The sequence below is a fragment of the Microtus oregoni genome, unplaced genomic scaffold, assembly GCF_018167655.1.
Source record: "Microtus oregoni isolate MIOR12 unplaced genomic scaffold, Mior012 000031F_ref0000149, whole genome shotgun sequence".
In the NCBI taxonomy this organism is placed as follows: Eukaryota; Metazoa; Chordata; class Mammalia; order Rodentia; family Cricetidae; genus Microtus; species Microtus oregoni.
In genome coordinates, this window is record NW_024543090.1 from 2,437,736 (window position 1) to 2,464,528 (window position 26,793).

Consider the following 26,793-nt stretch of genomic DNA (forward strand, 5'->3'; position numbering starts at 1 on the left):
GGGAGGAACAAGCGGGTGACCTGATGAGGAGTTGAGCGCGGTGACTCAGATGCGGGAAGACGCCGAGGCCCTTCACCAGTTTATTATCTTTATGCTGCTGCTGATGATGACCGGAGGTCACAGAGCATGCCCAGTGCCTAAACATCTCAAGGCAAACTCAGAGGTTGTCAGCATTTATGGCCTAATTGCTGTGTTCTAGCTTTGTTCTTGAATCCAAGGTTGTTGAGCCTCTCATCCTCTAATAGCCAAGGCCAGTTCACTTCATCCTTACAGATGGAGAAAGTAAGGCAGGGAGAGATGAGAGGACCCCTCCGAGGATTAAGCACCATGTTCTGCATAACGTCGGACACTTCGCTGCAAAACCTCCTCCTCCCTAGTGCTGTTTTATTTTCTGTGATTTTCATAATAAATTATTCACAACTGACCGTCTTTCAAACCTCCGCTCAACCATTCCAAATCCTTAGGCAAGCTTGCAGCCTTATTAATGTTTAATGAATACAAATAAATCATAAAATAAAGATATTCCTTAAGACCTATATATTTAACTTCTAATGGTTGTTTGGGTCTTCTCTGTTCAGATTAGAACACCAAATGTTCAGGAATATGGCCTTTATTTATTTGTTTGTTTATTTTTTTGAAGCAGGGTAGTATCATGGTAACCAGGCCAACCCTGTACTCACTACATAGCAAAGGATGACCGTGAATTCCTGATCCTCCTGCCTCCATCTTCTGGGTGCTGGGTTCACAGCTGTGGGCCTGGTATACGCCGGCTGGTGAAAAAGCCCAGGGCTTTGTGATGCATGCAAGCACTCTACCAACGGGGCTACATCTCCACGCCCTGGCTTTATTTTTAATGCATATCTTTCTTTCAAAACATAAAAGTACTCTGCTTTGTATTATGGAAAAAATCAGCTGTGATATTCTCCAGCGATCACCACAGGGATGACCACCATCTACATTCTGGTGAATTTTTCTCTGACTGACCTCATACAGTTCTGACTGCAGAGGGAAGCTCCCAGAACACACTGCCCCAGCAGTATGTCTAACTGTGGAATGGTTACAAGTGACCACACGATCTCTCAGCCATCCCATACCCCACTGTCCTTATTTGTGGGCCCTTTGTGGACTGTGACTACACAGAGTTCTTTCTTCTTTTCAGGAGAAATTAAAAATAAAATGAAAACTGCAGCTATGTCATAGATTACCTAGAATACTGGAGTTACAGAGCCTGAAACCCAAATGGCAACCAAGTGCCCACACATCCCCAGGACCTCAGCACTGCACCTCTGGAAAGCCTCGCTAGAGGGCGAGGTGTCAGAGTTCGAAGCCCAAGTTTGGCGCAGCCCACAGCCAGCTTCTCTGGAGATAGTGCCCATCCCCTATCCCCCACATTCCTGTACTGGGACATGCTGAGACATGATTTCTGTCTTCAGTGAGAGCTCTGCCCACTGGACTACATCGTGTGGCTTCACTGGTTTATACAGCAGCTCTGCTGTTGGCCTTGATTTAGGGACAGGAAGCAGGGTAGACAGGGCCAGTGGGACCCAGGAGCAGATGTATACCACTCAGGAACAAAGTGTCAAAGCCCCTAGCCAAGGCCAGCAGGAGAGGGGTGGTTGGAAATGGAAGTGGGGTTGGTAGGACAGGAGCAGAGGGGAAAGGAGGGCAGCGGTGGAGGACGGGGGTTCCTAGAGAACCCTTGAGATCCTGGAGAGCAGAGGGCTATCTCCACATGACCCTGTGTGTGAGGCCAAGGAGAATTGTGTGTGACCACAGGGCACACTGACTATGTTCCACAACCATCTAAAGTGACCTTGTTTGTTCCTCGTTGGCCACAACATAAGCCATGGCATCTCCATCTGGTTCAAAAGAGAAGTGACTTTGTATCATAGACCAGATGGGGACATTGGAGAAGACAGACACGATCCTGGGGCCACTAGCCACAGAGACTACAAGGCTTGGGATTGCCTAGTAGGGAGACACCATCCCCTACCCGAAGTGCACCTCTCAAAGCCCCTAGAGGTGGATGTAAAGGGCAGTTTCCCACACCCGCTTACTCCACGCAGCAGTGCCAGGCAGAGGCGACAACTCTGTCCTTGCTGTGTCACCAGAAGGAACAGCCTCATACTGAGCAGGGTCCTGGGTGTACAGTTTACACACTCCCCATTGGCCAGCTGAAGACTATGCTTCCCCTTTTTACAGAAGTTGATTTGTCTGCCTCTTCCATAGTCAGTGACTACCCAATCCGGGCTAACAATAATAATCTTATTAACGATGACAGTAATAGCAATTACCATCTGCTCAGGGCTCACCGTGTGTCACACTGTGCAGAGAGTTCTTTCATGTATTAGTTAATTCACTGCTTAGCAACCCTGTGCTTATCTCTATTTTACAGATGGGGAACGGAGGACAGCAAGAGGAAGTCTCCTGCCTGTGGTCCCACATCAACATAAGCAGCAGAGCTGGGGTCTGAGCACAGGCAGTTGCTCCAGCAGCCCATGCACTGAGCTCTCTGATGCCTTTGTCTTGGGGTCTGGGACACACCAGGGAGGAAAACAAGGAGGTACACAGGGTGATGGGGGACAGCCCGTGTGGCCCAGCTGAGCAGGGTGGGGGTACAAGTACCCAGAGGGGCCATGGCAAGAAGTTGGCCTGTCTAAGAAACAGACAGGAGACTTTCATGCTGGAAGCCGTGGAGGTCAGATGCGGCTGAAGACTACTGGGCAGGGAGACCTAGAGGGGATTGTGTAGTTCATAGTAAAGAGTATAGATACAGGGTCAGGGAGTGGTTCAGCTTTTCAAGTATCAGGACCCTATTCAGGTTTCCAGGATCCATATGAAAAGAATGGGTATAATAGTGCATGCCTATAATGCCAGATACAGAAGGTAAAGACAGCAGGATTCTTGGGGCTCACTGGCCAGGCTGACCTAATGGGTGAGTTCCAGACCAAAGGTAGATGGTGTTCTAGAGGAAAGAATTTCATGGCTGCTTCTCTTCTCCACATTCATGTATACACACACACACACACACACACACACACACACGTCACAAAATAATTTTAAAAAGAGTATAAATTCCATGACACGTGTACTGAACTATCTCAAAACACCACCTTGCAGAGCTCAGTAAGTAATGGCTACTGCTGTCCCAACCTGGGTGGCTTCCATCAAGTCATTAAATCTCGCTGGGCCTCATCTGTCAAAGAACAATGATGGTGAGCTCAGAAGGCTGTCATATTAGAAAATTTAGTTATGGACCTACGACCTCTTAGGACTGTGCCAGGCTCCCAGCAAGAACTCACTTCTGCCCCACCCTCAGGCTCCAGGTTTCCCATGTGGTCATTTGGTTGCCTATTTGATGTGGGAGGTGAGACTGGCAAGGGCAGAGTCAAGAAACAGAAGGAATGAGGCAAAATTAATCTGTGATCAATACTGCTTGTGGCCATTATGGTGACAGGCAGCAGATAAACACATAAACAGGACTGAAGACCAGTGTACCCTGCCAGCTGTTGCCATCAGCTACTCTGCCCAATTACACAAGCCGCCGCAGAACCTTCTGTCATTAGGCATTCCATGACATTTTATTTGTGGCTGTCTTCCTCCCTCCCCACTGTAGTCTGTTTTCATCTGTGAAGGTCTAACTAGCCTGACTTGAGGCTCTGGCTGCGGTAATTTAGAGTTAAGCGTTATTTTATAGTATGTAAATAATGAGTTATAGACAGGTTGGATAAAAGGTGATGCCTGCTTCAGCCAAAGTCTCAGTAGCTGGGAAAGGCTGCGCAGCTGGCACAGGCTCTCCCTCAGTCAGTGTCTGGACAGAACTGGGCTCAACCTGGCTGGTGTCCTAGAGGATAGTACAACAGCTGAGTGGAGGATCAGTGTTTTAACTAAAGGCTCCCCCATCCCCCAATTCTGCTACAATCCTACTTTCAACTCCCCCACCCAATCCTGTGCCCACCAGCCTGGCAATCCACCCTGAATTTTCTCAAGAGGTCAGTAGAACATGGTATGAGCAAAACCTTAAAATATTCTTGAGCCACTGTGTATACCTGTCACCCCCAAAGATGGAGAGTGACAGATACAAAGTAGAAACAGTGGAAGAGGGGCGAAACTGAGTCTGCTTTACAGACTGGAGCTACTTCTGGCCGGGAGAAGCCCAGCTACGGACTGGGTTCAACAGCCGGCACAGCGCACTACAAAACATCTACTGGGGTAGGCGTTCAAGGTGCAGAGCCCTTGCCTGTTCTGTGCAAGGCCCCGCGTTCCATCCTCAGCAGCCACACCCTTACTAAAAACAGTACAGCACGGGAAAGCACACAGCAAGTGGTACGCGCTGTATTTGTGGTGTCTGCCGATTTGATACAGGGTGGGGGTGTGTGGGAAGCAGGCTAACAGCTGGACAGGAAATGTATATCCATCTCCCACTAGGTTATGGGTGCCTCTGGCTCGGCTGGGTCACCTGCATCTAAGATGCTTCTTGCTTAAAAACAACATTCAATGACGGCAGCAGCCACACTGCAATGAATGGCCGCAATAATGTGTTAGAGAACATTCTCTACAGCCAGGTCAGGCTCCTCACCCTTACTCCAGCAGTCACAACAAAGGACGGGACAGCCTAGAGAGAGATCGAAGTACAGGAGTGCTGGCCCATCAGTTGTGAGCACAGCCGTCAGGTGAGGCCTTCCCATTCTCTGACCCCCATGGTGAGCACCATTGCCTTGACAGCTGCTCCCCAACTCCAGGTGACTCCGCAAACTGCAAAACCCCAGCCCTTGCTCTCTACATAGCCTTCCCTGTCCCTTTCTGTTTGTGCCCTTCCCACCTAAACCAGGCTGCAAGATGCTGGTGTGCAGGCTGGTATCTTGTACAGCAGTAGCTGGAAGCTCGCTGAGTCATAGCGTAAGGTTTTAATCCCGGCTCTGCCATTTGCAGAACGACTTTACACAAGTCCCTTCATGTCCCTAAGGCTCTTTTTTCCTACTATAAATACAGGGGTCTTAGTGATAAGAACAGGTTCCCTAGAGGCTTACAGTATGTGTGAAATGCTAATGGTGGGGCCCAGTGGGGCCAATGGGGCCTGGCGAGGGCTCAGTGGCATCCATGATCCTTTTCTCTTTGATGGGCTACAAGTGGCAGCAGGTGAAGTCTTGAGGGAGACGGTGTCAGTTACTTCTGCTCTTCTTGCCCTGCTCAGTCTTGAAAAGGTGGCAGCCATCTGTTGTCAACATTTCCAGGGAGGCCTTAGTTACATCCCAGTGTAAACAGAAGCTCTCTGGATACATAGTGTAAACCACCTCCGAGAGCCCATCCAGCTCTCTCTCAGTATCTGCTGCTGCCCGAACCCCTTCTTTTGACTTCTGGGTTCCACCTCCAGCCCCACTTTTTTCTTTTTTTGAATAGCAGCTTACTAAACATACCAAACCATACAGTAGAGGAAAATAGCCCTGGGGGCTCGGCAGCTAGCCTGGTAAATGCTGGGGCAGACATCCTCTGTCCTATACACACATATGCAGAAGCTCGTTTTCCAATTGCACAGTCAGGCAGGAACCCAAGCTTGTGAGCCTCCATTTATATTCCAGCCTTGGCGCTGCCTCCCCCACTCCTTGCTCCTGTTCTCAGCTCCCACGTTAAGCAGTTCCTCTCCCCTGGAGCCCCTGGCTGCCGTCATCATTCTCACTTAGGCAAACTCTATCTATGGATTTCATTCCTCTAATTTTCTCCCATAAATCAATCCTCCCTCCCCTTGGCTCTGCTGTTCTGTCTGGATTGCTCCTCTCATCACTGGTTCATTTCATCCAACTGTGTATTCAGTGAAGGGTTATCCAGGGCCAGCTACACGCAGGCACCGGGGAGAGGCCAGGGAAACAGGCGGCCCATGTGCTGGCTGAGGCCGCCAGAAAACATAGTGTAAACCTTGTGGTTTATAAACAACAAAGATATTTTTCACAGTTCTGAGGCTGGGAAGTCCAACATGAGGGCTCTGGCAGACCCATGGTGAAGACCTATCAAAGGCGCGTCCTTGTTATATGATCATAGGATAAAAAGGGCCTTAGGCCTGTTTTATAAAGGTACTAATCTTATACACAAGGGCCCACTCCCATGGCATAATCACCTCCAAAGATCTAGTTCCTAATATAATATTTGGGTATATTAGCTACTTGTCTCACTCACTGCTTTGATAAAATACCCAGATGAAAGCAATTTAAGGAACAAAGGGTTTCTTTTGGCTCCTAGTTTGCGGATACAATCCATCATAACGGGAAGTCCTCGTGGCAGAAGCGTGATGCAGCTGGTTAGCTTGAGCCAACAGTGAACAAATGGAACAGCGAATGCTGACGCTCGTCTCTTTTCCTCCTTTAACTCAGGCCAAGCCTAGGGAATAAAGCTGCCCTCAGTTAGGAGAGGTCTTCTCAACTACCCTAATTAAGACACCCTCCCACAGGCCTGCCCAGAGACTACCCTAAATACCCCCTTAATGGTGTGCCCAGAGGCTACCCTAAATACCCCCTCACGGGTGTGCCTAGAGGCTACCCTAAATACTCCTCACAGGTGTGCCCAAAGACTACCCTAAATATCCCCTCAGGGGTGTGCCTAGAGGGCATGTCTCCCAGATGATCCCAGCTCCTGCCAAATCGACAGTCAATATTAACATCACAAGGGTTAAGATTTTAACCTCTGAAAGTGAGGTGGGGGCCTAAACATTCAGATCCCTTGGACATCTGGACTTCTGGATTCAACTCCATCTCTTTACCTAGAAGCTGATAAACTCAAACAGATTACTAATAACTAAGATGTCTTGGTTCTATTTTCTTTGTGGATAAAGCGTGGATCACAGGAACTGTCCCATGAGGCACTGGGGAGTTTCAGTATGGAAAGTACCCCAAACACAGTACACACAACGGTTTCCGATGATTACCTCACTGCCCACCTCACACTGCCTTCCGGGTGGCACGTGTGACTGTCCCAGTGAAGGAGATAGCCATTCGCTCTCCACAGGACAGTGGTGGCATCCTGAGGCTGTGGGATGAGGAAGGCTCTGACCTTTGGAAGGAAGAAAGCCTTCTCTTTGCCCCAGTCTGCCTTGGTTAGAATTTGCTTCTCGCTTATCCTAACTGGATAAAATCCCCAGGAGGAGGGGACGCCACATACAACTTGTGGACTTGTCTCCAGACTGGAAATATCGTTGAGGGAGTCTGTGCTGTGTTGTTAAAGCCAGAGATGACAAGAAGGCCAGCACAGCTTGGGGACAGACGGGAACAGTACCCACAAGTCCACAGAAGCACACTTCTTAATTCACACCATACATAAAAATGAATTCAAGATGGCTCAGACACCTAAACGTAGAGCTAAAACAAAGCTCTCTGTCAGTCTGTTAGAACACGCTGGGGCCTGCCTGCCGTGCACGCTGAAGACATGCATCCATCACTTCCTTTGCCTCCTGTCAGCCTCCTGATGGTCCACTGGGCCCCCTTCTACTCTGGTCATAAACAAAATCTACCCTGTTCAGGAAGAAAACATGTGCTGTCGGAATAAAATGATAAGGTCTTCAGAAGAATACACAGCTATAAGTCTTGGGTTAGGATTTGATTAGGCACCAAAAGCACAAGCAACAAAAGAAAAATTTACAAACTGGATTTATCAAAATTTAAATTTTTCTACTGCAAGTGATAACTGTTAAGAAAGTGAAACAATAAAAATAACAACAACAACAAAAACCTCACAAACAGAAGGAAATGTTTTTGTCTTTTTTTTACACAGGGTTTCTCTGTGTAACTGCCTGGCTGTCCTGGGACTCCCAAGGTAGACCAGGCTGGCCTTGAACTCAGAGATCTGCCTGCCTCTTTTTCCCCAGCACCGGGATTAAGCCATGCACCACCACCGAACAGCACATTCTTAAGTCATACATTTGATAAAAGGCTTACTTATAAGAAGATAACTAACTTAGTGTAGAAATGGGCAAAGGATTTGAACAGACATTTCTCAAAGGAAACTAGGTGGCACATGACTGTAATTGTAGCACTAGAGAACTGGAGGCAGGAAGGTCAGGAATTCAAAGCAAACCCGAGCATATAGCTAGTTCAAGGCCAGAGTGCATCACACGGGAGCCCGCTGAAATACGAAAGATATAAAGCAGATAAATGGCCAGTTAACACACTAGAAATGATCAGCTGCTGAGCAATTCTAGCCACCAAACAACAAACTAACCCACAATGAGATGCCATTTCACACTATGAGGCCGGCTGCACTGAATGACCAAACAAGCAATCAAGGCCCCCCCCCGAACAAGTAAGCATAGCTGGGGATGGGGATGTGGAGAAATCAGAGGCCCTGGTGCACGGCTGTTAGGAGATGATGTGGACGATTTGGAAAACAGGCTAGTAATTACTCAGAACAGTTACTACATGGTTCAGCAATTCCACCCTGAACTTTATTCCTGAGAGAAACGAACACCCATAATCCCCATACAAAAGCTGCACACCCGGGTTCACAGCAGCACTGTTCCAACAGCTTAAAAAGTAGGGAAAGTCAATGACCGATGGACAAAGACAAAAGTGGGCTGCTCATACAATGGAATATTACTTGGTAATAAAAATAAAATGATGCACATTGGAGATTAGCGGAAACCTGCCAACACTGCAACAATGTCATAGTTAGGGTTTCTATTGCTGTGATGAGACACCATGACGAAAAGCAAGCTGGGGAGGAAAGGGTTCATTTGGCTCATACTTTCACAGAACTGTTCATCCTCAAAGGAAGTCAGCTCAGGAACTCAAGCAAGACAGGAACCTGGAAGCAGGAGCTGATGCAGAGGCCATGGAGGGGTGCTGCTTCCTGGCCTACTCCCCCATGGACTGCTAAGCCTACTTTCCTATAGAATCCAGGACCACCAGCCCAAGGGTGGCACCATTCACAATGGGCTGGACCCTCCTACACCAATATCACTAATTAAGGCAATGCCCTACCACCTGATCTTATGGAGGCATAAAGGTCCCCTCCTGTAGGATGACTCTAACTTGTGTCAAGTTGACAAAAAAACTAAAGCCAGGACAGACAAGCAGAAGTCACAAACAACACACAGTATAGAAGTAAAGTCATAATTATTTCCCTGACCCCATCTAAGAAATGTCAGTCACTCTCCAGCCCTAACATGGTAGTTAGAAACTTACCAACAGAATTCCAATGCAATCATCCCGCTCCTCCCCAACCCTATCCGAGTTTTTCCTAGTTAACTTGCTAGGTACCAGACACTCCTGAGAGCTGACCGTGCTCCCTTTTCTTTAACAAATGCTGCCTCAAGAAACTCTGAGCACACCGATTTCTACTTTCCAAATCTTTTCCAAAAGGACACAAATATCTTGAAAAACATCTGAATTTGGTTGGAAGACCAAGAGCTGCAAGGTAGACAGAGAAGAAAAAAAGCATTGTCAAGTGTCATGGAATATTAGTTTAAGATGTGTCATTCATTTATGCTGTAGAACATTTATTTAATGATGCTCAAGTGTGTTGCTTTCTTCTAGGTTGCATTTGTTTAGCTCTGTAAAGCTGTGCTACTATGTCTTACTAAAACACCTGATTGGTCGCTGAACGGCCAATAGCTAGGCAAGATAGGGACAGGCGGAGCTGGCAGGAAGAGAGACTAAATAAGAGAAATCTGGGAGGAAAGATATAGAACAAGGAGGAGAGGAGGATGGCAGGGGTCAGCCAGCAGCCACACAGCCAGACACAGAGTAAGAATGAAAGAAAGATATATAGATTAAAGAAAGGTAAAAAGCTCAGAGGCACAACATAGTTGAAGAGAAATGGGATAATTTAAGTTAGAAAAGCTGGCTAGAAACAAGCCAAGCTAAGGCCAGGCATTCATAAGAAGGAATAAGTCTCTGAGTATTTATTTGGGAGCTGAATGGCAGACCCCAAAGAGTACAAAGAACAACTATAGTCAAGGGCACTTCTGCTCATACTGGAAGGTGCCCTTGGATGGGTCATCTACACTGCCAACTTGACTGATTGGCATCTGCCTAGGAGACAGGGAAGCAGGGCTCAAGGAGCATCTTTAAAGGCGACTCCAGGATCTACTGGGTCACAAGGGTTCTTGACCCGAGGAAAGATTTCACCAGAGCAGGATTCATAATGGATGGAAGCATTAGGATGCGGGTTTTATTGGAGGAGAAAATAGTCACTGTGACATCGTGTCCTTGGCCTTGTCTCTTCCTCTTTCTCTGCTTTCAGTCTACCGTGAGGTCAACAGCTCTGCTTGGCCACAGGTACCCACGGCCTCAATGGCCTGTCCAAGTGCGAGGCCAAGCGACCACGGACTGAACTCTGAGACAAGTCGAGATAAATCTTTCTTCTCCTCAGATATCGGTCACTGTGACAGGAACACGCCCTTTGGCTGAAGCACAGTCAGCTTGGCAGATCGCAGACACAGGCCACCACGGCTTCTATCCACTAGGTCTCAGATCTACGGGAGTGCTGAATGCTTGAACAACTTCAAAACCGCTTGGGATGGTTCAGATTTGAACACTTTAATGAAATCCAGCAAGGAACACGGTGGAGGCAAAAAGACGACAAAGGCAGAACCAAGATTAGTTAGGAATTCAGCAAATTAGTCTAGTTTGCGTCGTGTTTCAGTTCACATCCCAGTTTAAATATAGCATGTATTTAATATGATGTGAAGTCATATTTTAACACCTCCCAACTGTGAGGACTTTGCAATTCTAATAGAAAACACGCCATAAATTAGCCTGAGGTGACGTGCTGCTCTGGTTCACGTGTCTCAGAGTGTGACAGTCTGGAATGGATCAGGACAGCAGGGATTTCTTCCCATCCCTTGTTCTTCTAGATCCTGATAGCGTTTACTCTAAAATATTACTGCCAAACCAAAATGCAAAACCTTCTCTTCCTGAATGAGAACATTCCTCCAAACCAATCAGACTTCCACAAGGCCTTCAAACAGGTAGCCACCAAGGGAGGCGCATGATGAAGGGAGGGCTCTCTCCCCTTCAGGGCTGAGTCCAAAAGCCAAACTCTTAATAAGGTCTGCTGAGTGGATGAAGGTTAGCTTGAGACGCACCTGGTACTATAAACGATACAGGACACATCTGGAGGAATCACCAGCAAGCCCTCCACCCCACCCCATTGCATTCCATCTCTAGCTGCATCTGGATGTTCATGTCCTAGAATGTTCCACTGTTGTTTCCACCTTCATGAGGCCATAAGGCAAGATGCCAGATGGAACCAAGCCTGACCCAGGATCCCTGCTGGGAAGCAGGATGGAAGAAGGTTTTGTCACCCATCCAGGGCATAGCCCTCTGAGACCTCAGCAGCTCGATTTGAATTTGGTGTTTCTACAAAAATGGTAGGTACTATTAAGGCCGGAGCTCAACGGCTCCTGATGGCTCACAGGAATGACAGTCACACTTAGGGGTGCCTACTAAGCGCCCTACAGACTTCTCTCACACTTCTTCTCAGCAGCCTGGAGGCAGGTAACAGTCACCTTGTGTTGAAGAGGGACAGAAGGGTTGAGTAATTTCAAGAGTGGTCGTCCCAGTCTAGTGGAGGGCTGGCATGAATAAGAAACCTCGCTCCAGCTTCAATCTCATGCCAACAAAGAATGAGTTAGACATGGCTCAGTTCCTGCAAGAAATACGATGAGGAAAAGGACTGGGGCATCATTTAGGGAGCTTTGTAAGATGAGACAGGACAGGACCTGAGGGCAGCTTTCCTGAACTGGGTGCCCTCTTGGAAAGAGCTCAGTAATGCAAGGATGTGAGTAACCCAACGAGAAATGAGGGAAGGCTGGCTGAGGAGAAAGCAAAATGCCAGGCGTGGTTTCCGAGCAGTTTCCCTACCCAGGCAGATGTAGCAGTGTCTAGGGACACAGCCTCTGACGGACTGTGGATCCAATGACTTGTGTACAAAAGAGCAACCTCAAATTGAAGGGGTAATAACAACATCTAAACCCCCACGGTTTCTGTGGTTTAAGAACCCTGGATAGTAATGTCCATTCCTGTTTGGAGCCTCAAGTTTTGTTACAGACGGACAAGACGGGGCTGAAGACTAACTGGCAGTAGGCTGAAAGGCCATCAGCCCCACCCACATCTCTCTCTTCCTGCAACTCCTGTGGACTCTGGCTTGGGCTTCCGTAGAGTATGGCAAGCTTGTCCACCATGTTTCTATGACAACTGACGCCTGATGAAAGCATATTCCAAACAAGAATCCCTGGTCTTGGGGCTGGAGAGATGGCTCAGAGGTTAAGAGCATTGCCTGCTCTTCCAAAGGTCCTGAGTTCAATTCCCAGCAACCACATGGTGGCTCACAACCATCTGTAAAGAGGTCTGGTGCCCTCTTATGGCCTTCAGGTATACACACAGACAGAATATTGTATACATAATAAATAAATAAACATTAAAAAAAAGAATCCCTGGCCTTTTATATCCTATGGGTGTCACGGGTATCAGTATGACATACTTTGCTGTGTCACAAAAGCGGAGCTCGTCTCCGGGAAAAGGGGCATAGCTCCAGCTCCCAAAGAGAGGGGTGCCAAAGATTTTGTAAACTTACTTTAAGACCACCAGACTAAGGTTGGAATAAAGACAGGAGTAAAGGGACCATAGATGGGGGTGGGTGGGGCTTCCCCAAGAAGAAAGATGCACCCTAGTCATCGCCTCCCAAACCACAGCATGCTCCTCAAGGGAAGCAGGCAGCACTGGCACACCAGAGTGAGGTTGAGGGAAAATCTATAAAAGGTTCCGAGGCACCTGGGGAAGAGCAGCCTGACACGTCAGCTAATGAGGACAAAGTGTCTGTCCTTGGAGATTTCCTTCAGATGCAAACTGACCTAAATTGGGAGCCAGCTGACCTTTGTGCAAAAAGAAAAGAAAAAAAAGAAAAACCAAAAAAGCACAACCAGAGTCAGGTTTCTGTCATCTGAAGTTAACTAAAACCTTGGACCCACTCCAAAATCAAGATAAAAGCATGGCTCTCCAAGGGTCACCACAGCTTTAGAACAAATTAGCTTATGAAGGAAGAAACAAATACGTGAGACACCTTGGACTTGACATCTGGGGTGGCTAAAAGGGGTCAGCCGTCATGGCGCGTTTCTACAGCACCGCCAGGGATGCAGCCGGCTGGCACTGCAGGGCCCTCCAGCGCTGGCCCAGGGGGCTGTGGGACCCCCCCCCCCCCCCGAGGAAAAAGCACAGCAGTGCTGTCTCTCAGGCTATGTGGACTATTGCCAGTCAGAGCTGCCACACCTGTCCCATGTCTGTGGACACGCTGGCTCCCCAAATGAATCTTCGAACTATTGGTTCAAGTTAAAATGGTGTAAGCAGATTCTGGGGTTAAATAATTTCCAGCCTTTACCCTTTTCCCCTTTCTGTCTGAGTCATATATTCCTGTTGGTATGAGAAAGGAAAGATTTTCCCGCCTCCCTTGCAGCTTAGGTGTGGTCATGTGACTAAGTTTAGGTCACTAAAAGTGTTATGTGCAACTTGGTCATCTCGTTCAAGACTACCTGGTCTTCTGAGGTCTGGGAAATAGGAGCTGTTGGAACAGGTTTGGGGCCCTGCTGAGAGCAGCCATGCCAAGCTTTTCATGTGAGTGCTAGGATTCAAACTTGGGTCCTCATGCTTGTAGATCAATGGCTCTTATACAACTGGGCCATCTCCTCAGCCCCACAAGCTCTGTCTTGGAATCTAGTCTTCCCTTTGTCTAGAGGCTCAGCCCCACCCATGTCTCTGTGAACACTTTTATTCATTCTAACTGACTAGGCAAAGATTTCATTTCTCAGAAGTCTTGCCATACCCCGCCAGGAAATGCTGCCATCCTGCCTGCCCCCTGCTTTCCCAGAGGCCGGTTCATTCCTCCATTACAACATTCATCACACGTTAGGGTAATTATCAGGAGAGGATTATGTTTCTCAATTGCAAAACTGTGAGCGACTTTGATCTGGTCTGGCTTTGAATTTCCTCCAGTGCTGGGAGGAGCTGGTCAGTCTCAGACAACACAAACAGTGATGTAGGAATGAGCGCTAGGAAGGGTCCACAGAGCAGAGTGTTGATGGAGTTAGCAAGCTGAGGGTCACAGTCAGTCTTTGGAGGAAGAAATGTCCCTGCATCCTCCAGTAACAAACACAGCTGCCCCGGGCTGTGAGAACCTGCAGAGCGGACCTGGGAGAAAAGCAGTCAGTTGCACATGTGACCCCACTTCCCTAAAACCTGGTCCATCCACTCGGCAAGGCACACATGTGACCCCACTTCCCTAAAACCTGGTCCATCCACTCGGCAAGGCACACATGTGACCCCACTTCCCTAAAACCTGGTCCATCCACTCGGCAAGGCACACTCTTCAAGTGTATAGGCTAGCCTCTCCCATTCCCCAGGGACCAGCAGAGGGAAAGGGGCCAGAGCTAGTGCAAGAGCAGCGTGAAGAGACCCCAGCAGCAGCTCAGCAGATTACCACCGTGGGGAAGAGACCAGGAAGCAATTACTGCCATGAGTGCAGAATCGGTCTGATTTGCTTCTAAATGAGGGGTGTTTCAGAAATCTTCAAACTCCTGCTGCAGTGGTTAAAGGGAAGGACGATTCAGATGCAAACACTCAATTACCAAGAAGAAAAGCCCACAGGTACAGAAAGGCGGCAATCAGCCGCTCCCAGCCTTCTTCTGTCTCTTCCAATGAAGTCAGCATTTTCTGTCTTTCCTAGCCCAGCTGGGATTTCAAATTCTTAAATTAAAAGCAGGAGGAAAGGGAGGGGGGAAGAACTTTCTTATTCCTCTTGCTAAATGGACCTCCAGCAGTTTTAGTCTAACTAAAGCTAAATGAATTCTTTAAGGGGGATGACTTTTTCTTAGGATCCCTTGAAGGAAGTTCTTGACATCAGTGGATAGCCACAAGTCTTAGGATAAATAATAGTCATTCATCAAATCCAGGTTTGTGACACTCTGTGTTATATATTAAACCTAGACTTTTCTTCATTGAAATTTCTTTGCCATCCCTACTTGGAAGACTAGGCTCAAATGAGCAATTCTCCCTTCCCAAGCTCTCTACGACATCCCTAGGCATTTTCGTTCGTGGCTCAGTTGCTTGGATCTGTTTAGTGACAGGCAGCAAAGGTCTTAAAAAACCGTTAAGTGCCTCTGACTCTCAATGATGTGAGCTGGTGAGGGGACTGAGGCTGCAAAGCAGAAAGCAAGCACAACTGGCTGGTGACGCCCAAGCCTCCAGTCCACCAAGCTACTGTCCCTGCAGTGGCCTGCACAGTCTAACCTCCCTTCCCTCGTTCAGTTCATCACTGTGCCTTGTCGATTTTGATTTTACTTATTTCCTAAAAATACTGGCTCAACTATTCTCACTGTTAACACCTTCATGTGATGGTAAAATCTTGACTATCAATCTCACTAGACTCAGACAGCAGGAGTTCCCACAGCACACCACTGGGCATGTCTATGAGGGCATTTATAGAGATGACCAGATCATGAGAGCTCTGAGCTAACCAGACTGAGCAATGGAACTGTGGGGATGCAGGTGGGGGTGGAAGTGCAGGTGGGGATGAGGAGGCAGGCGGGGGGTTAATTGGAAAAAGTGTGCCTTTAGTAGCAAGCCTATGAGAGGTATAATAACTTAGCCCTTCCTCTGTCATCCTTCTGTTCTTGCTGCCAGAAGTGAACAGCCTCAGACCCACACACTTGCACCAGGATGACAGATACTCTGGCCTGCCTCAGGTCCACACAACTATTTGCTCTGTTTTCACTTTGGGGTGGGGTGGGTTCTAGTAGTCTGGAGACCACTGAAATGCAACAGAATGTCTTCGGGTTTCTATTGCTGCAACGAGACACCATGACCGAAACAGCAAGCCGGGAGGAAAGGGTTCACTCAGCTTACACTTCCACATCACTGTTCATCACCAAAAGAAATCAGGGCAGGAACTCAAGCAGAGCAGGAACCTGGAGGCAGGAGCTGAAGCAGAGGCCATGGAGGGGTGCTGCTTACTGACTTGCTCCTCATGGCTCGCTCAGCCTATTATAGAATCCAGGAGCACCAGACCAGGGGTGGCACCACTCACAATGGGCTGGGCCCTCCCCTACCAGTCACTAATTAAGAAAATGTCTCACAGATGGATCTTAGGGAGGCATTTTCTCAATTGAGGTTCCCTCCTTTCGGATGACTACAGCTTATGTCAAGCTGACATAAAACAGGCCAGCACAGGGACCCTGCACCTTAGTAAGTCTCTTTATGTCAGCCAACATAAGTGAGCCCAGGACCCATGAGCAGAGGCTTTTCTGTTTTGTTTTTTGTATCTTTGAAGCCTGTCTTGGACTCACTTTGTAGACTAGGTAGGCTGGCCTTTAACTCACAGAGATCCTCCTGCCTCTACCTTCCAAGTGCTGGATTAAAGGTGTGCACCACCACCACCCGGAGACTTTTTTTGGCCACTCTACCAGTACAGTGAAAAGGGTCTTGGAGAGCAAAGAACCGAGAATGGTTCGCCAAGCTACAACACGGTGGACAGCAGAGGTGGTCCACGGGAGAAGACCAAGCTCTAAAGCTCAGCATTAGCCATGTAGCAATTCTTTCAATGACGCACAAATGATTGGAAAAAATCCATAGAGTTAGCAGTGGTGGCTGAATATGGTGGCCAGGTGCCAAGACACTTTCACCTTGGTTTGGTTCTATCAAGTAGCCATACACATATTCCTAAAACACAGGCTCCAATAATATACCAGGGCCCACTTGCTAAGGCAGATGGACTAGGAAATTCAACGTGACAGAGCTCACAGTTATCTCAGTGGAAAGCCTTGGTTGAGGAATCATCTAGATTATAATGGCCTGTGGACATGCCTATGGGGATTGTCTTAATTGTTCAGCCCACTGTGGGTGGCACCATCCTTAGGCAGGTGATCCTAGGCTGTATAAGAAAGTCAGCTAAGCAGGAAGAACAAGCTGGACAGTGAACCAGCAGGCAGCATGCCTCCATGGCTTCTGCTTCAGGCTCCCGTCCTGATTTCCCTCAAAGATGGACTTGAAAGTAGAAGATGAAAAGAAATCAACCCATTCTTCCGCTAGGTTGTACTTATCACGGTAACAGAAAAGCAGCAAGGCCTGCAGCGGGGAAGAAAACAAGGGGGCGAGTGACCTAGTGCAGAGGCTCTGCCTCTACCAATTTCAGTGCCAGAGCCACTTGGGGACAGAGCTAAGGAGCTAGGAGCCAAGGAGGCACAAGTACAGGAAACGAGGCTCTTGGAATTCAGGTTTAAAGGAGTTTCTGAAACTCACTGTGGCCCTATCACCCTGTACAGGGACAGACCAGCTCTCTCCCCAGATAGTCCTTTTCTGCATCCCCCCCGCCCCGCCCTCCCTGTCTCCGCTGGGTCTGTCCCCTGTGATGACTATCCAGACCTTCACATCTCTGTTGCTATTTCTGGTGTTCCATAAAAGGTGAGGCTGTGCTTTAATGAGAGGTTACTTCTTGGGGGCTGCAACAGCCGAGTAAGTCTGCCGTAACAATACCAATGGCTTGTGGGTGGGATGTTGAACAGGAGAAATCTATCGTGGTGCAATGTGAAAGACTAGAAGTCCAAGATTAAGGTGATGGAGGAGGGGCTCCCTCTGAAGGCTGCGAGGACAGTCTGCTCCTCTTCTGGCTTCTTGGCCATCTGTACTGAAAGCATCCTCCCCTTCTACTTTTATGTCCTACAATGTTCTCCCTGGGTGTGTGTGATACACCTACACTCCCTTACTATAAGGACACTGGTGGTACCAGAGGCTCACCCTATGCTAATGGGACCTTATCCTAACTAATTCTATCCTCAATGATCCTATTCTTAAACATGGCCATAGTCTGTGAAACTGGAGGCAGGGTCTGGATTTGCCTAAGTTAATTTTCAGAAGGAAAAACCGTAATTCAACAAGAGAGCAAGATCCCAGTCTGCACGCAGGCGTGGAACCTGACAGTTTCCGCATCAGGCATCCACTGAGAGAAATATCCAGGTTGATAAATGCTAATGCTTACCGTCCCCAGTGCATGCATGTACACAACACACACACACACACACACACACACACACACACACACACACCCTGCAGAAGAAACAGCACGAAGCTACCATAGCTGGCTTCTGGTGAGGTGCCAAACCTCAAACAGCCTTCCATTCTCCTGAAGCCTTATCACCAGGGCACAGCAAGAAAATAAAGATGCTCTGCCAGGCACAAAACTCCTCCACCAACTCCCTGTAGGGGTGGTTCCCTAGGCAGAGCTCACCTCAAAAATGCCACAGTGGGCAGGATGCCCAGCAGCGGAGTGCTCCTTTACTGAGCGGACTGTAGCACAAGAGGAGGATCATGCCCATTTCACGGTTCCCCCTCCCCTTTTAACTCATTGCACCTGGGGCCAGACTGCTTCCCGAAATTCTAGTGTGCCAGATGGTAGAGGGGGAGAAGTGGTGGTGGGCACTGCCTCAACTCAAGTTCATGTCTCGGCTCCCTACTTGCTTGCTGTATGCACTTGGCCTAAGAATTCTTTACCTCTTCATCCAGAAGGAGGGGCAAGAATGCAGGACCCTGGCGTGAGGATGGGGTTGTTAGAACACAGCAGAACAACACAAGTAGGATGTGGACAAAGGTCCCTGACCCCGAGTTTGACTTCCTGCGTGTACTGTTCCTATAAAGTCCTGTGTAGTCCCTTCCCAAAGCCTGGCTGAACATCACCGTCTGGGACTAAAGCACCAATCACAGGAGCCCCCCTCAGAGGTGCTCTGTATACAAATTATCTAATATCACCTCAATTACAACTGAGGTTTCACAGGGGAGGTTCCCTCTCCAGTCTCACCTCTGAGGCTGCTGCCAGACCTCCGTTCCTTACTGGCTTAAGGCTGGGGTCCTCCCTCGACTCCCTGCCACAGGAGCCTCTGCAGCTCGCAGCTTCCAACACGGAAAGTAGCCCTCGTCAGGAAAGCAGGACAGAGTATGAGGGAAGGGGTCGTAACCTAATCCTGGAGACGAAGTCCCACTGTGCTTGCTGCATTTCTCTGGTTCAAAGTAGGTCACAAAAGCGCATCTGTTCACACAGCATCATTCGCTAGAGTCAAAAGTGATAGAGGAGTCAAATGTGGTCTATCAATAAAAAGGAACAGTATTGGCTTTTAAAAGGAAGGAAACTGCCATTCATGCTATAAAATATTTGAACCCTAATGACATACCACGTGAACCGAGCACTCACAAAAAAGACAAACGTTACACAACTCTACTTATACAGTACCTAAAGCTACCAAGTTAATCAAGGCAGGAAGCAAAAAGTGGTTCTCAAGTTCTGGGGTGGAGTAGAGAACATTTTGTTTCTTTGTTTCTTAAGTAAGCCCAGTTTCAAGATGTAAAAGTTCTAGCACAACGGAAGCATAATTTCTGCCACTGAACTGGAAAAAGTCAAAAGTACTTTTCAAAACTTAAGATAGTCAATTCTACGCATTTTTTCCCCAAAGACAGAGAAAGAACAAGAGAGAGTGAGGAGAGAAAGAAAGAACAAACTAGCCAAACAATTCAGATCATTTATAAAAGGGTGGGACTGCGCACAGGCATGAGTGCCAGGAGGTGCCATCAGTAGACACCAATGCCACATTCAGATAGCATTTTCAAGGTACCAGAATGGTGTTCCCTACCATATGTATGGCAGTTGCTGCTACATGCAAGATATACAGCATCCGAGTTCCAAAGCACAGGACAGTCACAGTGAGGCTGTCCCAAAGATAGCCTTGTCAAAGTATCTTCTGCAGGCGACACTGCAAATCAACAAAGCCCCGATAAGATCTGAGTCCACAAGTCTCTAAATGCATCCCACACAGCATGCTGCAATACTCTTCCATAGTCTCCCTGGCTCCCAGGTCCTCATGGACTGGGCTGACATTTTCGGAGAGGATCCACCATAAATAGAGACTGATTTCAACCTACTCAGATTAGGAGAAAAGCATTTAGAACAACTCATGTCCTTGCCTTGAAGTCAGTTTTATTCACTTCTTCCAAACATTGGAAAATATCTCTTTTTCTTCTCACATCAACTGAAAGCAAAGGGGTTTTCAGAGGCAGAAGCCCAGGGGGTGAGCTCTTGCGCAGAGGCGCTGAGCAGAGAACCCAGTGCGTTGAAAGCACTGATAATCCCATGAGGCATGAGTGTACACTCTGTCCAGGGAAGAAGTCTTTGAGATGCTTTGGGAAGACACTGCATGGAGCCCCGTTTCTCCACAGCCCAGTGTGGGGAAGGTTTTCTCACATAACTGGCGTTCATTTGTCTGCAGCAAGCATTCCTGTCTAGAGGCGACAAAGTGTGTCCTTGAGGATAACAGTCTTGTCTGATGCGGGGGAGACAGACGCTGCAGGAGGGATGCAGAAACATAGGCTGGCCAATGGGACTCAAGTCTAAGACTCACTCACAGCTTCTGCTTCCTTCAGGACTTACTCCCTTAGATGGAAAGGCAGAGACCTCCCTACTGAACCCGTGACAACAGCACTTCTTGTTACTTTAATAAGCTGTGGGTACATTCATTCGCATACTGAAATAAACACGATAAGCACAGGGAACCACAACAGAGATTTATTTTTCCTATTTGTCAACACTTACGGAGCCCACTATGGGCGAGACACTGGGTAGGCAGGATGCCTGGGATTGGAGAGGCAAAAAAGACACACCTTCCACTCCTCGGTAGCTAGGAAAGATTCCCAGCACAATGGTCACCTCAAACGTTTTTTGTTTTTCCCTGGTTTTTTTTTTTTTTTTTGGTATCAACATGGTTCAAAGTCTTTCATTTGATACTGAACAACTACACACAAGGCCTGGGAGGCAGGTGTCTTAGTTCCGTTTCCATTGCTATGATAAAATGCTCTGACCCAAAGCTACGTTAAGAGAAAAAGGTCGTTTTGCCTCACAGTCCCGGAGGGACAGAACCCATGACGGTGGACTGATAGTCAAAATGAACCATAGAGCAACAGGGTCCAGAGGCCAAAGGCGAAGCTTGGGTGCACCACCACCTATTTCTAAACTCTCTGTCCCTGTGGGAGTGAAACAGAGAGAAAAGAAGCAGAATTTATAAGCACTAACCACAACGACAGCTAGACTGCAGAGGGGTTACCAGCCATCCCTCTGACGGATGAACAACAACCCAATCACAGAACGGCACACGATGTTGTCAACATGACCACACAGTGGAGTGCGGAACAATGGCCCGGACAAATCGGGACTCACAGCTTAGATCTGAAGTCCTTCTCGTGAAACCTTCAGGCACAACAGGTAGGGCTAAGACACACAAGCACATCAATACTAGGTGAGAAGCAGTCTCTGTCGGAAAGCGTCCTCCACACCTATCCGTGTATTTACTCAACTCTGTGACTGTCATCCCCATTAGCATCTAAAACTGGCTCTACCTCAACGTAAGTTTTCCACGATAAAGATTTGACTTTGTAAAGCCACGCACACACGCACAGGAGTTTAAAGTTTCCCTGGTAAATGGTGAGCTCAAGCCCTCTCTGAAGTCAGAGCTAGGTCAGAGCAGTTGCTCCTAGACTTGGGCATTAGAATCACCCGGCGTGGTATTAAAACAAAACCTGATTCAGTCATTCTGCAGTGGGGTCCCAGCCCCTGCATTCCAAGAGAGACCACACACGTGACAGTGGCTGCTGCAGCTGGGTGCACACTTATTCTTACTGAGCACCGATGAAAACACCCAAGGGGTAAGTTTCCCACGAAAGAATCTTATAATTCTACCACCACTCACCCCACTGAGTCCTTCCTGCAGATTCTGGCAAAGCCTGTTCTGCCGTGCATTTTACCTTGTCTATGGTCCCCAGTCATACAGACGTTAGAGGTCATGTTCCTGCCTGGTCCACACACCTCTGGTGGTGTGAAAATGCTCCATTTGCTCACTCATTCCTGCATTTTAATGACATAATAAGCAGCAAGCAAAATAAAAGGACCTTGAAAACAACCTCTATTTGTCCCCCAGAAACGTCCCCCTACCTAGCTTCACCTCCAAACATATTACAACCAGTTAAATCTCTTGCTTGTCTTGTAATTTTATTAAATCTGCAGACATGGCCATTCAGTCAAACACTGAAAAACAAATGAACTCTACCAGCAAGCAACAATATGGATGACTCGTAGTCGCAGAACACTATTAATGGGAAGAAGTAGAGATCGCAAAGAAATTAAGTCAATTTGTAACATTAGAAATACTTGTTCTTCCAAATGCCTTAAAATAGCGGCACATTAATAAAGCTTTGTACTCCGTTGTCTTCACTGAAGACGCACATGGTGGGAGCTGGGGCTGTAGGGCAGTTAGTAGATAGAACGCTTGTTTGGCATGTGTGACATCCAGGGTTTCACCCCCAGCACTAAGAAAAACCAGGCATAACAGCTTATGAACTAGGGGCGAGGCAGCAGGATCAGAAGTTCAAGGTCATTCTAGGGTACAAGTAAGTTTTGAGGACAGGTTTGGTTTACACGGGAGGGGGAGAGAATGAGTACTCAAGGGAGGCCAAAAGGGAGGGAGAAGGAAAGAGGGCGAAGAAAGGGAAGGAGGGAGGGAGGGAAAGAGGAAGGAAGGAGGGAAGGAAGGAAGGAAGGAAGGAAGGAAAGGAAAGAAGGAAGGAAGGAAGGAAGGAAGGAAGGAAGGAAGGAAGGAAGGACAGACATGCACGTTCACTGAACAAGATCCCGGGAATCTCCACAGGAAGGAGAAACCTTAGCCTTCAATGTCCTTCCTCCAGCTGCAGCCATCAGTTTCTATGAAATAACTCCCAAATCAAGAGCTTCTATATGCACAGACAAGCCGCAGAGGAACCGAGTAGTAAACACATGCACGGGGGGCTGGGCGTATCAGTGCTCATCAGACAGATGACAGTACTTGGGGAGGCTATCATTTCATGACTACTAAGTTAACAAAACTGAGAAGAAAAAAGTCAAAGCCAGAGCAGCCATGAATGTGACTGAGCTGTCAGGGAAGAACTGACAGGCACAGCAGTGAAACCCAAGAGAAAATTGCAGCCAGCTGTGTGGAGAAATGTGGTCATGACTCGTGCAGGCATCTCACTCTTCGGAACTCATCCGATAGAAGGAATTCAACGGAGGGAAATGACTCACATGACTCTCGACAACACTACACTGTGGAAAACCATAGCAAAGCAATTCAGTAGGCACATAACGCAACCAAAGATGACCATAGGAGAAAAGCATATACAGTGGTCAAAGTCAAAATGGTAGGCACAATGGTACCAAGACTGCAACACCCAGGATAAAGGCAGCATAACGGTACCAAGACTACAACACCCAGGATAAAGGCGGAACAATGTTATCAAGACTGCAACACCCAGGATAAAAGCGTGCACAAAAGTCACCAGCGCTGCTGTTAGGAAGAGGGCACCGGTGCGGCTCTTTCCCCCCTCGCCTAATTTAGAGCAGTACCCACCAAGAGAACTCTCGCAGCTCTCCTCGTCGCTGTTGTCTTGACAGTTATTCTGTCCATCACAGATGAAGCTCTTGTCGATGCACAGGCCATTCCTGCAGTGGTAGCGGGCGGTGGAGCAGAGCAGGGGGTTTGCTGCTGTGGGGAGAGAAGAGAATGGGTCATCAGGGAACCCAGTTATCCCCTTGAGGGCCCAGGAGACTTCTCTAGTCAGGGAAGCAGCAGAGCTAGGCTGTACAGCCCATCCCAGAGACTGGCCGGCCCATGACCTGGACAAGATAAACTTTATTTATTCTGTACCTTCCTAAGCCCTTCTCTAGGACACTGTTACGGTGTCCTGTGACCACACCACCAGGGCTGGAGGTCAAATCTCCTCTAAAGAGTCAACCCTGCCAGGTGGTGGTGGCACACGCCTTTAATCCCAGCACTGGGGAAGCAGAGGCAGGCAGATCTCTGTGAGTTCGAGGCCAGCCTGGTCTGTAAGAGCTAGTTCCTGGACAGGCTCCAAAGCTACACAGAGAAACTCTGTCTTCAAAAACAAACAAACAAACCAAAGAGAGGGAGAAGGAGAAGGAGAGGGAGAGGGAGAGGGAGAGGGAGAGAGAGAGAGAGAGAGAGAGAGAGAGAACACCCTATATTGAGTCTAAGCTTAGAGCTCAAGGGCTTTAATTGTGGAGTCTCCAGGGGAAGGCTGGTGACAGAAAACATAGGAGAACAGCAGAGTCAGAAGCAGCAGTCAACTTGGGGACCTTCTGCCCCTAAGAAAGGGACCAGCTGATTAGATTCATGAGCTATGAGCAGTTCTTGCATCTCCTCCCTCCTTCTAGGGTGTCTTTTGAGCAGAAGGTCAACAGCAGGTGTCCTCCTTACTCGCTCTCCACCTAAGTTCAGGAGCTCTTCCTGTCTCTACCCCATTCCTACCCCACAGGGCTGAGATTACAGATCAGCAACCACACACACAAGTAAGTGGATGCTGAAGATCTGAACTCAGGTCCCTGTGCTCATGCGGAAAGTATAGCATGAATTCTAATTGGTCTTAATAAATGAAACTCAGGTTCAGATTTTAGGGGGTGAAAGCTGAAGGATCAGAGAAGCAAAGTTCCAGCAACTAGAGAGTTCTTTTACCTCTACCAATGCTCAGACCAAGAGGGCGAACCTCAGTCTGCCTAGACTGCACTGTGTTTCCACCAAACCTCCGACTCCACTGAGTTCCTGTCTCCTCCTTATATCCCTCTCTCTGCCCAGTCATATCCCTCCTGCCTTCACCTCCCTAGCTCTGGACTACGGACACGGGATCCCAAGTGCTGGGATCATCTTTGTGTGAGTTCTATTCTCTTTTTAGACAGAATCAATCTCCTGTAGCCCAGGGTGGCCTTGAGTCCTGGGATTAAAGGTGTGTGTCACCACTCCCTGGCTTTTAGCAACTTAGCTTTGCACTCTGATCTTAAGGTAAGCTTTATTTATTAAAATAAAAACAAATAAAATACCACTATAGGAAAGCACTTTACTGAGCTATGGCCACAGCCCCTCTGATGCCTTCTCTGTAGGTCAGACTCCTCATTCGTCCAGGCCTGCTAGCCAAGCGATGGCCTTCACACCTCCATGGGGCAACTGTTCAAGGCCCTTTCAAGGATCTTAAAAGAAATCACAGTGCTGGGTTCTGTCCTTCAGAAAAGGGGTGCCAACTGGAGAGTGTGAGGCAGACACAAAACCAGTGAACTGCATGGAAGTCATCTCTCCAGGGAAACATCTTCTACAGTACAGTTTGTCTTGCTTCCCCTTCCCCTGAAGGACAATGGGGACAAGGCCCTCTTTTCAATCAGTGACGTGGCAGAGTAGAAATGTCTCTAGCTGCTGTGTGTGGTGGCTCACACCTTTAATTCTAGTACTCCAGGGGCAAAGGTAAGTGGATCTCTGTGAGTTCAAGGCAAGCCAGTCTAAATAATGAGACCTTATTTAAAAACAAACAAACAAACAAACAAACAAACAGCAACCAATCCCCACCCTTGCTTGCTCCGTAATCTCCTGAGACCCAGTGAAAACTGCAACGTGTGGCCAGTGGCCAAATGCTCTAAAATAGCAGTAGCAGGCCCGTGATGTCAATCCTCCTGCTCACAGCATCCGCTTCAGCACCAGAGGAGACTGACAGAAAACGTTCACGTCTGTCATGACGCAGAGAGTGCTGAGTGAGTATGAGCTGCCTCATGGCTACTAGAGGCCGTCTACTCAGCCACCACACTGACTGAAAGCCCTGGGCCGAGTCTCGTCCTCATTCCCCTGCAAGGGACAAGGGAGTGAGGCAGAGTGCCACAGATGTGCTGTGTGAGGGTCTTTGTGTGGTTCACAGCTATGCCATCTAGCTATGTCTGTCCTGGGTACCCAGAGTGTGTGGCCTAAACAAGGAAGGACAGTGGTGATGATGAAGAGGGGTGTCATGGACCTCTAGGAAGAACTGAGCCTGTACCTAGACTGTGTGTGGCAAGAACAGGACCATAGTGGACACCAGGCCCAGTCCTGAGGCTCTGCATAATCTAAGCCAAGTCCGGCTCAGTGTCTCTCCATGGTCCTGAACTGGGGAGTGTGAATTGGATCTGTCAGTTCCATCCTCCCGAGCTTTGTTGACATACTCAGACATCACAGTTGTGTGGACTTGGTCAACTTCCACACTCATAAAAACCTGAAAGATGGTACATTTTTTTTTCCTTTTCACTCAAGGTGGAAAGTTTAATTTGAAAGGTCGGAGGAACTAGGGGGATAGGGTAGGTTAGAGCTCTGGGTTTTAAGGATAAGGGACCAGTGTAAAGCCAAACAACGGACATTCGGCCTGATAATGGAAGAATTAATAATTAAATCACTGTGGGCCAGAGAATGGCTCAACTTAATCAAGCTGGAACCAAGGTCCCCCTGTAGCCAAAACCCAAATGGGGAAATCCAAAACCACAAATCACATTTGGTTTTCGTCCCTGGCAAATCTTCAAACCCAGCCTCCTGTTCATCAGATCTCAGCACAGTGGCCTTCAGCTTCCCTGCACCCTGGTGGGTCATGTCTGTGCAGTCAAAACATCAATACCAATCAACTCAGTCACACAGCCTGGCAGAGTGGGCAGGCTGGTCCAGGACAGAGCAGGGTAAGCTCACATCGACCTGCAGCTCACAAGGATGCCACCTCTTACTTCATGTTCAGTCTCAGAGGCTTCTGAACTTTCCTAAGAGAGACCAGTCTCGGTCTTGTGTGTGACTGCTTATCTGTGTGTGCAGGCACACTACAAATCTGCTCATGCTTCTGTGTGTGTGTTTGAAAAATAAGACATTGGTTGATTTTAATAAGTAAACCAACAGGGCCAGCAGCC

General features: G+C 48.0%; 1 protein-coding gene across 3 annotated transcripts in view; it reads right to left on the reverse strand.

Moving 5' to 3' along the window:
- Positions 1–26,793, reverse strand: part of Ldlrad3 (low density lipoprotein receptor class A domain containing 3) — a 239,583-nt gene that overhangs the window by 89,710 nt on the left and 123,080 nt on the right. For 2 of the 3 annotated variants that reach the window (XM_041679275.1, XM_041679273.1), the window contains exon 4: positions 23,447–23,581. In XM_041679275.1, the coding sequence (XP_041535209.1) occupies positions 23,447–23,581 (135 nt within the window). The remainder of the gene's footprint in view (positions 1–23,446; positions 23,582–26,793) is intronic. The other variant, XM_041679274.1, reaches the window with a different exon arrangement.